General features: G+C 44.3%; 1 protein-coding gene across 1 annotated transcript in view; it reads left to right on the plus strand.

Moving 5' to 3' along the window:
• The window catches only part of ANAPC13 (anaphase promoting complex subunit 13), a 56,836-nt gene that overhangs the window by 26,469 nt on the left and 18,353 nt on the right, over window positions 1-12,014 (plus strand). Inside the window, exon 2 of the mRNA XM_053473785.1 lies at window positions 4,916-5,021. Coding sequence (XP_053329760.1) covers window positions 4,923-5,021 — 99 coding nt within the window. The 5' untranslated portion in view covers window positions 4,916-4,922. The remainder of the gene's footprint in view (window positions 1-4,915; window positions 5,022-12,014) is intronic.

A 12,014-nucleotide genomic window follows, 5' to 3' on the forward strand; every position in this document is an offset into this window, starting at 1 on the left:
ACTTTGGAATAAAGGCTTTTTAAACATTTTTTCCCAGTGTTGCTGTTTAGCTGTAATGTTCTTCTTTCTCGTTTTGTGCACCAACATAATATATATTTTTTTTCAGGACAAGCAGGGCTTTCTTTAGATGTCATTATTTTTATCATATCATCTAATTTACTATAAAAAAAAAATATAAAATATGGATAAAATATAGATATTTTTCCTCAGTTTAGAAATACCCAATGTTTTTTTTTCTTTGCTTTTTTTCTGCAAGTTGTTGGGCAATAATTACAAGTAGCATTTGCTATTTCAAAATAATTTTTCCCCAAATCTGGTCATTCTGCCTCATGTGGTATTTGGGACATCTTTGAAGCTGGCAAATACAATTTATCCCATCAAAGCATATATTTGTGAAGATTAGACACCCCAGGGTATTTCAGATGCCAGTATTTTAACTCTTTCCTTGCACTAATTCTACCACCAGTCTTTGTCAAAGTTTGTGGTAGTCATTTTTTGTGGGGTTTACAGCTCTTGGTATAAGTCACTGTCATACAACACCCCAATTTGTGTTCAGTAACATCTCCTAAGTACTGTGACACCACTCATGCATGGGATCCACTGCAATATGCAATATTTGGTACATCTCTGAGCCTGACAAATTCAATGTGCCCAATAAAACCATATCTTTTTTAAAACTAGACACCCCAGGGTATTTCAGATGCTGGTATTTTAACTCTTTGCATGCACACATTTTACCACCAGCCTTTGTCAAAGTTTGCTGTAGTATTTTTTTGTGTGTAATTTTCCCACACATGTTGTATTTTAGGTATAAATTAATAGCTTCTGATTATATGTCGCTGTCACACAACATCCCATGATTTACCCCATCAAATCATTTTTAAAAGTAGATACCCCATGGGCATTTAACATGCCAGCATTTTAACACTTTCCATGCAAGAATTGTTTGAAGATATAGCGCTAATTTTAGGACTTGCTTATAAAAATATTTCTCTCTATATATATTTGCGCTGCAACTAACGATTACTTTCATAATCGATTAGCTGGCCGATATTTATTTCGATTAATCAGATAAAAAAATGTCCATTTTTCATTTATTTTTATTTCGAGTTTTTTCATTTGTTTTCTTTGTTTTTCACATCAAGGATATAGAAAGAAAAAAGGGGGGGTGACAAACAATGCACCTTCAAGTCCATATCAAATCTCTGATTACTATTACATTCGCACAATTTATATGAAAGTGTACAGAGTTGTTACAACATGACTCTCGCAGAATAATTACTGTTAATTATGTAAATTGAATATATGTAATGAAGACAACAATGGTGCAACATTCCCAACACTCGAAGGAGGATTTCATGTTATATGACAAAAATCCACTGATTAGGTGAGGTGGTGAAATAGTGATGTCTGTCAACAACATGAGTAGATGTAAAGGCCCTCATTGTGAGGTAAACATTTGTATCCATAGTCGTGAGCGTGCATAGACACAATCTATTAAACATAATATAACAAACAAAAACATATCAGCCCTCTGCTTACCCTGCGTGGTATTTAAAATAATTTAATAAACAAATAGCAGAATAAAAAAACTTTGAGAAAAATACATTTCTTGTTTTTATTTCCCATCCTGGCCGCTCAGTTATGCACATTTGAGCCCAGGCTTGCCACACTTCCTGCAACACCAAAAGGTAAAGGAATAAACACCAGGTAGTGCAGGGCTCGACCAATCCCAGGCGCCAGGTCGCCATGGCGACTCAGAATTTTGTCCTGGCGCCTAGGAGTTTGTCAGCCTCTTACATTCACCACGCGGGGGCGCTGCTGTTGCTGTCTGCCCAGGAGTCTGGGCAGACAGCACAGCCACTCAGAGCCCGCCCCCGAGCCTGAGATCACTCCCACGGAGTGAGCCTGTAGGCTGAAACCGCGATTGCAGAGAAACCTGCAATAGCGTTTTCAGCTGCCGCAGGCAGCTTCAGGAAAGGGGGTTCAGTGTTGATTGGGTCCCCACACAAGTGTGGGGACCTGACACAACATCCCCCTGCTGCCTGATCGCTCCATGAGAGCGACAGGGCAGCGTTAACCCCTTCAATGCCGCGATCGCGGCATTTAGGGGTTAATTCCCGTTTTTCAAGGGGCTCTGCTGCTGGTGGTCTGCCTGGAAGTCCAGGCAGACCAGCAACAGCAAAATAGAGCCCCCACAAGCCCTTTGATGACTCCTGTAGGCATGGAAGCCTACAGCAGTCATCAGAGACTCCCCCCTGCAATGGCTGGTCTATAGACCAGCAATTGCTTCCCAGCTGCCAGAGGCATCTTCAGTGACAGGGGGAGAGGGTTCTTTGGTCTCCACATGAGTGTGGAGACCAGCCCCAACACCCCCCTGCTGCCTGATCGCTCCATGAGAGCGACAGTGCAGCGTTAACCCCTTCAATTCCACAATTGTTTATAACACATTTGTGGCATTGCAGGGGTTAACATTTGTCCCCACAAGCTTGTGGGGACTAAATATCAATCAATGCTGTGCTCCAATGGAACATCAGCATTGAAAGTGTTAAAAAATATATATATATCAAAAAAAAAATATTTAAAAAAAAAAAAACCAAAAAACAGCACTGACCTGAAAGTCCAGGGTGCTTCCAGGTCAAATGCTGTGAGTTTAGTAAGTGGGCTGATGATGATCAGATCACTCCTGACCAACTGTTAGTTTAAAAAAAAATCCTGGCTCCTAACTTTTTTAGCTGGCGCCTAGATTCACAACAAATTTGTCAAGCCCTGAGGTAGTGAATCAAAGATTAAGGTGAAAGGATGAGTCAAAAATATGTAAAAGTACTTCCTCACAGTACCGCAGCGGCCCAGAACAACACTCCTCTCAGTGTTCAACAGAAAGTTGACTAGACTACTTATCTTAGCAGTTCTTTTTTCGGATTCTTTACTTTTAGCCCCGGACTTTGAGTTGAAGTGCCTGATACAACCTACTATCTTGTAAGTGCAATCTAACTTTCCTACAATATCACAGGAAAATACTGCACCATTGGCCTTTTCTCTTTTATATTGATTTTTTAGAAATAGAAGAAATAAAGAATTTTATTCTGAAGAGCCTGTATACCATCTGTATTTTTGTGAGTTCACCCACTACACATTCATATTATAATTTTTTATTTGACATTATTGCACTATTATTCTTTATTTTTTTCCCCCACATGTACATGCGCCCCTATATCTGTGTTACTTGCCACACTTCCTCCCAGATATGCCACATACCCCCAGATATGCCACTCTGCCCTCCCCACATATGCCACTCTGCCCTCCCCACATATGCCACTCTGCCCTCCCCACATATGCCACTCCGCCCTCCCCACATATGCCACTCCGCCCTCCCCACATATGCCTTATATGCCCTATATTCCTTATACCCCCTGATATCCCACTGCGCCCCCTGATATTATGCCTTATACCCTCAGATATGCCACTCCGTCCTCCCTAGATACGCCTTATATGAGGGCTTGACAAATTTATTTTGAATCTAGGAGCCAGCTAAAAAAGTTAGGAGCCAGTTAGTTTTTTTTTCAACGAATAGGTCCACTTTCCTCGAACCCCTAACAATTTTTTTTAAAATACATTTTCGCTTTTCTTTTTTTCCCGCTCTCCTTCAACGTGACAATCCTTTCCCCGTCACGAGGAACTCTTCTTTAAAAAATTAAAGCAGCCGTTGTGCACACACGGCGGTCTTACCACCTTATCTCGTGAACGTTGGTCTGCCAGCCCACCCAGTGGGCCGCTTTAATTTTATTAGGGGGCCAGCTTTCACACACCATGCTGTACCGTGAGCAGGGCTGCACATTGAAGTCTAGCGGGCCGCATTTGGCCCACGGGCCGCACAGTGGACGCCCCCTGCCTAGGCGCCAGGACAAAATTATCAGTCGCCATGGCGACCTCGCGTCGGGGATTTGTCAAGCCCTGCCTGATATACCATAATATGCCTTTTACCCCTTATATGCCACTGTTCCCCCCTGATATGCCTTATAACCCCCTATATGCCGTAGTGCTCTCTGATATGCCTTATACCCCAGATATGCCACTCGCCCCCCCCGAATATGCATATAGGGGGTTAAAAGGAATATCAGGGAGGCAGAGTGGCATTTAGGGGTTAAAAGGAATACCAGGGAGGTAGAGTGGCATATGAGGGGTTAAAAGGAATACCAGGGAGGCAGAGTGGCATATAGGGGGTTAAAAGGCATATCTGGGGGGCAGAGTGGCACATAGGGGTTATACGGCATATCTGGGGGGGGAGTGGCAAGTAGGGGGTCAAGAGGCACACCTGTGAGGCAGAGTGGCATATAGGGGGTATAAAGCATATCTGGCGGCAGAGTGGCAAATCAGGGAGGCAGAGTGGCATATAGGGGGTATAAGGCATTTCTGGGGGCAGAGTGGCATATAAGGAGGTATAAGGCATATCTGGGGGCAGATGTGCATAACTGGGGCAGGGTGGCAAATAAAAGAAATAAAAACAAAAAATCATAGTTTTTATGAAATATGAAAACATTGTTTACATGTCAATATTTACTAGTAAAACTTTTTTTCTTATAGGGTAGTCTTATAGTCAGGCTTTTTCTTTTTTTCCTAAATTAATATTAATTTTGGGGGTCATCCAATCACACTCATATAATGCTAAGTCAGCCAGTACATGCCAAAATCTGGGTATGCCTGGGCATGATAGGAGTGTGATTGCTGTTAATAAGTTTATATATTTGTGACTGATTTTTTAAAACAAAAGTGTGGGGGGGGGCGTTTTCGGTTTCTGAATTTTCGGTTTTGGTCCAGAATTTTCATTTCGGTGTGTCCCTAGTTGTAGTGTATAAATGATTTGGTTTTTTGTTTAATCCTATTCCTGGCATATTCTTCTCATATTCTTTTCTAGCTCAACTATGGACAGTGAGGTCCAGAGAGATGGGCGGATTTTGGATCTGATTGATGATGCCTGGAGAGAGGATAGACTGCCGTATGAGGATGTGGCAGTACCCCTGGTAAGGAGACTACATTAAACATCTAAAGTATAGAAAACGTAGGAAAGATGAGCAATATTGTTGCTACTCTTGATCAAAATGAACAAAAGTATGTACTTACTGAAGCACTTTAATGTGCCACGTGAAGGAGAAACAAAACATTAGTGTTGTTTATATGTTTAGACCTAAACATACAAGGCTCTCCTCAAGGTGCCATCCATGAGAAATGAGGAATCTGTGACCAACCTTCTCAAGTCTCTGTTTTACACAGCTAAGTGCCAGGATATAATGTCATACGCCAGCTTTTCAGAATGAATAACCTCTAGAAGGTTGTAGTCTCTTTTTGAGGCGGGACAGATCTTTTTAGGGCTGCAACAACCGATAATCGATAATGAAAATCGTTGGCATGAAAATCGATTTTTATCGATTATTAAAGAGTTTTTTTCAGAGCAAATGCTCTGAAAAACTCCTCTCTTTAAATAATCCGACCTCAAACAGAGACTAGAAGACTAGAATCCAGATCCCCGCAACGCTGCAGGGGACCTGGATTCCCCTCACTGTCAGCCGGTGGGTGTCCGTGCGATACGCACAGACAACTTCCGCCTCTCCCCTCCGCTTCCGCTGGGGCTTCTACAATGCAGTGGCAGCATCACATGATGTAGAAGCCCCAGTGGAAGTGAAGGATAGTAACGGAGGCTGTCTGTGCACATTGTGCAGACCCCCACCGGCTGACAGAGAATCAAGGTCTCCTGCAGAGGATCATCCTCTCTGTCAGCTGGTGGAGGTCTGCGCGATGTGGACAGACAGCCTCCGTTACTACCATTCACTTTCGCTGGGGCTTCTATGAAGCTGCAGTGAAAGTCCCTGTCGGCAACGGAGGTTCACAAAACACCAGGGAATCGGGAGAGAGGCAGAGCGGTGTATGAGAAGGGGGAGGAGTCAGAGGGGTGTATGGGAGCCACCCTCCCATACACCACTCTGGCTCCTCCCCCTCCCATACACCACTCTGCCTCTCTACCCGGCTCCCTGGTGTCTTGTGAACCTCCGTTGCTGACAGGAGGCAGAGTGGTGTATGGGAGGGGGGAGAGAGGCAGAGTGATGTATGGGAGGGGGGAGAGAGGCAGAGTGATGTATATCTGGGGGAGGAGGCAGAGTGGTGAATGGGAGGGGGGAGAGAGGCAGAGTGGTGTATGGGGAGGGGGGAGGAGGCAGAGTGGTGTATGGGGAGGGGGGAGGAGGCAGAGTGGTGTATGGGGAGGGGGGAGGAGGCAGAGTGGTGTATGGGGAGGGGGGAGGAGGCAGAGTGGTGAATGGGAGGGGGGAGGAGGCAGAGTGGTGTATGGGGAGGGGGGAGGAGGCAGAGTGGTGGATGGGGAGGGGGGAGGCAGAGTGGTGTATGGGGTGGGGGGAGGACGCAGAGTGGTGTATGGGTGGGGGGAGGAGGCAGAGTGGTGTATGGGGAGGGGGGAGGAGGCAGAGTGGTGTATGGGGAGGGGGGAGGAGGCAGAGTGGTGTATGGGGAGGGGGAGGAGGCAGAGTGGTGCATGGGTGAGTTATAGTGGTGTATGGGGGGTATAATGAATTTCAGGGTAGCAGAGTGGTGTATGGGGGTGTAATGAATTTCAGGGAGACAAAGTGGCATATCTGGGGGAGTTAGTGGTGTATAGGGGAAGGTAGAGTGGTGTATAGGGGGTATAATTAATTTCAGAGTGGCATATCTGGGGGAGGCAGAGTGGTGAATCAGGGAGTATAATTAATTTCAGGGTGGTGCAGGGCATTTATGGGGGCAGAATGGCATATCAGGGTGCACAGTGGCATATAGGGAGGTATAAGGCATAAATGGGGGCGAGTGGCATATTGGAAGTTATAAGGCATATCAGGAGGCACAATGGCATATAGGGGGTATAGGGCATATCAATATTAGGCATATCAGGGGGGGCATAAGACATATCTGGAGGTAAAAGGTATATCGGGGCTCAGTTGCATATCACTGGCATATAAGGAGTATAAGGCATATCGGGGGCACAGTGGAATCTCTGGCATATAGGAGGGATAAGGCATATCTGGGGTCAGATGTGCATAACTGGGGGCAGTTTGGTAAATAAAAGAAAATGTAAACAAGGCTTTTTTCTCATAGTTTTTATTAAATATTTTTTTAGTTTTTATTAAATATGAAAATATGAATTAATATTTACTAATAACTTTGTATTAAAACCTAGTTTGAGAAACACCGTGTTTGGGTTCTTGTAGCTTTTATTATTATATCAGTAAAATAAGAAGGTGAATAGAGAAATGCCATTGTGATAAAGAGATGAAAGTGTAAATTGTAAGTTTTTTATTACATTATTTTAAATGAAAAAAAATTGCATTTTTTTATCCGATTAATCTAAAAAATAATCGGCCAACTAATCGATTATTAAAATAATCGTTAGTTGCAGCCCTAGATCTTTTTTATTGTCTTTTTATAGCACCCTGGAGAAGAACTACTGCAATATATCACTGACAGTAGAATGTCATGCCTTTCCTGGTCATACCGGTATATCCTATACAAATTGAAGCAACAGTGGTTGGCAGTTAGCTGTGTGAAAAGTATCTAAATACTCCTGATGAGATACTCTGGGGTGTCTGCTTTACAGTAATATGTTTTACAGAGTGTTTTGAATTAAGGTGGTGCTAAACGGGCAACCCCTCTGAGCAACGGGGATTTAAGTCCTCCTGGAAAAGGGCAGGGCAAGGTACACCTCGGAGCATCTTAGCCCGGGGAGACTAGTGGCTTCGGCATCAGGAGCTAAATGTCTATAAGAGTGATTCTATTAGTTGCGGCCAGGGGGCTTGTCTGGCATCAACCAAAGAAGAGCAGCTGTCCTTCATTGTTTGATGCCAGAGGAGACCCCTGCCGGCGCCCAATAAGAGTCGCTCTTACAGACCTTTTCAAAATCCACTGCTGTATACTGTTACCACGTTAACGCTGTATTGACCCCTGCTAGGAAACTGGTAGGAAACGGAGAAAATACGAAGGTTTTTTTTTGTCCACAAAGATAAAGACATGGACGGCGTCCATGAATAATATGCACCATGGCTCCATTTGTTTGCCTGGACCAAATGCCTAAACACTCACCCCCCAAAAAAGATGGCCATGAAATAAATAAACTCAGTACTGTCATTAACCTGTCATTCCCTAGAGCACAGCTATAATTCCACAAAATATGACTTATTTTAACCTGTGACTGTACTATAGGAGTACGTGTGCCAACCAGAGGCGTATCTACTGAAAATAGCGCCTATGGCAAGCACTGAAATTGCGCCCCTGTCCAAATATCTAAAACCCATTTACTAGCCCCTGCTGCCCATATATATATATATATATATATATATATATATAAAGTCCAAAATTAACAATTGCACTCCAAATGCCAAGTTTATGCCCGGTGCCAAATAGCTGTAGCAGTAAATAATATAAAGTCCAAAAATAGTTACCGGCACTCCAGGGACTTTCCAAATAACCACACAAACAACTTCGGTTTTCAAGTCAACGTTTCAGTCTTGTTTATTACAGACTTTCATCAGGATATATATATATATATATATATATATATATATATGTAAATAAATAAATATTAGTCCCTGCTGCCAATAGCGGGTATAGATCAACACACAAACCCAGATCAATTGAAATTCACTTGTGATCTCGGCACTGAAGGTATATATCAAATAAACAGAATCAGACATACAAGTCCTGTATTTGCAGGTATACAATAATAATATATGAAACGTAGCATCGCAGGTATAGATCAACTGAATAAGACATATTAACCCTGTATTTGCAGGTACACATAAATAATGTATGGAAACATAGCATAGCAGATATGGATCTACAGAATAACACAAAAACCCAGCTTTGCAGGTAAAGATCAATTGGAATTCACATAAAAACACGGCATTAAAGGTATATTTAAAACCCCCTAAATTACAGGCATAGATCACAGGTTGCACACCCCAAAGCCAGCCCTGGCGTCCACACTGCCCACATAGAACCTGGCCAGCACCCAGATAACACACATTAGATTTGCAATCTTTGTCCCCAAATAGCCCAGCACAAGTCAACTTTGTCCCCAAACAGTCCGGCCGGTGCCATCTTTGTCCCATATACACCCTGCCTGTGCCATCTTGGTCCCCAAGGCTCAAACCTCCTGCTAGTGCCATGTTTGCCCTTCCACAATTATACATCTATGATACACAAACACTTTTACAGTCACTCACTAAATCACACTTTAATTCAGACAACTCATCCACACATTAACTCATGCACTCCCTCATTCACTCAATGCATCCACACATTAACTCATGCTCTCCCTCATTCAGACAATTCATCCACACATTAACTCATGCTCTCCCTCATTCAGACAATACATTGACATATTAACTCATGCTCTCCCTCATTCAGACAACTCATCCACACATTAACTCATGCTCTCCCTCATTCAGACAACTCATCCACACATTAACTCATGCTCTCCCTCATTCAGACAATACATTCACATATTAACTCATGCTCTCTCTCATTCACTCAATGCATCCACACATTAATGCACACTCTTTACTTATATCTACCCCCTCTCCCTCCCCTATCACTTTCTACCCCCTCTCCCTCCCCTATCACTTTTTAACCCCCTCCCTTATTACTTTCTAACCCCCTCCCTCCCTTATCACCTTTTAACCCCCTCCCTCCCTCATCACTTTTTAACCCCCTCCCTCATCACTTTTTAACCCCCTCCCTCATCACATCACTTTTTAACCCCCTCCCTCCCTCATCACATCACTTTTTAACTCCCTCCCTCCCTCCCTCATCACTTTTTAACCCCCTCCCTCATCACTTTTTAACCCCCTCCCTCATCACTTTTTAACCCCTCTCCCTCCCCTTACCCACTATATATCCCCCCCTCTCACCTTGAAGTCCAGTGACTTCTGTCTTCCTGCACCGCTCGCTGGTGCCCGCTGCTTCACTGCTGAGCGCCGTAATATGACGTCATATTTCGGCGCCCAGCAGTGAAGCAGCGGGCACCAGCGAGCGGCTTTTAAACGCTGTCTTCTTTTTTTGATGCGGGGGAGAACGAGGGGCGCCGAGCGGTTGCTAGACGCCCCTCTCTCTCCTCCGCATCGGTGTTTAAAAGCCGCTCGCTGGTGCCAGCATTTCATGCAGAGCGCCGCAATATGCCGGCATATTGCGCCGCTCTGCATGAAATGCCGGCACCGGGACAGGGGTAGAGGGCTCGTGGAGGAGAATGAGAGGCGCCCCTCTCTCTCCTCCGCATCAAAAAAAAAATAAAAAATGCCGGTGAGTGGCATTTAAAAGCCGCTCACCGGCGCCTCCCTTGAGATGGCGCCCATGGCACGTGCCATGGCTGCCATACCCTATATACGCCTCTGAAATATACCTTTAATGCCGTGTTTTTATGTGAATTCCAATTGATGGAAAGCTGGGTTTTTGTGTTATTCTGTAGATCCATATCTGCTATGCTATGTTTCCATACATTATTTATGTGTACCTGCAAATACAGGGTTAATATGTCTTATTCAGTTGATCTATACCTGCGATGCTATGTTTCATATATTATTATTGTATACCTGCAAATACAGGACTTGTATGTCTGATTCTGTTTATTTGATATATACCTTCAGTGCTGAGATCACAAGTGAATTTCAATTGATCCGGGTTTGTGTGTTTACCTATCCCCGCTATCGGCAGCAGGGACTAATATTTATATATATATGGGCAACAGGGGCTAGTAAATGGCTTTTAGATATTTGGACAGGGGCGCAATTTTAGTGCTTGCCATAGGCGCTATTTTCAGTAGATACGCCTCTGGTATATTTAAAACCCCCTAAATTACAGGCATAGATCACAGGTTGCACATCCCAAAGCCAGCCCTGGCGTCCACACTGCCCACATAGAACCTGGCCAGCACCCAGATTACACATATAAGATTTGCAATCTTTGTCCCCAAATAGCCCAGCATAAATCAACTTTGTCCCCAAACAGTCCGGCCAGTGCCATCTTTGTCCCATATACACCCTGCCTGTGCCATCTTGGTCCCCAAGGCTCAAACCTCCTGCTAGTGCCATCTTTGTCCTTCCACAATTATACATCTATGATACACAAACACTTTTACAGCCACTCACTAATTCACACTCATTCACTCAATGCATCCACACATTAATACATGCTCTCCCTCATTCAGACAATTCATCCACACATTAACTCATGCTCTCCCTCATTCACTCAATGCTTCAACACATTAACTCATGCTCTCCCTCATTCAGACAATTCATCCACAAATTAACTCATGATCTCCCTCATTCAGACAATACATTCACATATTTACTCATGCTCTCTCTCTCCATTCAAAGGTGCTTTCTACACATTCACTCAATGCATCCACACATTAATGCACACTCTTTACTTATATCTACCCCCTCTCCCTCCCCTATCACTTTCTACCCCCTCTCCCTCCCCTATCACTTTCTACCCCCTCTCCCTTCCCCTACCCACTATATACCCTCTCCCCCCCACCCACTATATACCCTCTCCCCCCTATCCACTATATATCCTCCCCCCTATCCACTATATATCCCCCCCACCCACTATATATCCTCCCCCCCTACCCACTATATATCCTCCCCCCCTTACCCACTATATATCCTCCCCCCCTACCCACTATATATCCTTCCCCCCCACCCACTATATACCCTCTCCCCCCCTACCCACTATATACCCTCTCCCCCCTACCCACTCTATACCCTCTCCCCCCTACCCACTATATATCCTTCCCCCCCTACCCACTATATATCCTCCCCCCTTACCCACTATATATCCTCCCCCCCTTACCCACTATATATCCTCCCCCCCCCTTACCCACTATATATCCTCCCCCCCCTTACCCACTATATATCCTCCCCCCCTTACCCACTATATACATCCTCCCCCCTACCCACTATATACATCCTCCCCCCCTA

This window comes from Spea bombifrons, chromosome 8, assembly GCF_027358695.1.
Source record: "Spea bombifrons isolate aSpeBom1 chromosome 8, aSpeBom1.2.pri, whole genome shotgun sequence".
NCBI lineage: Eukaryota > Metazoa > Chordata > Amphibia > Anura > Pelobatidae > Spea > Spea bombifrons.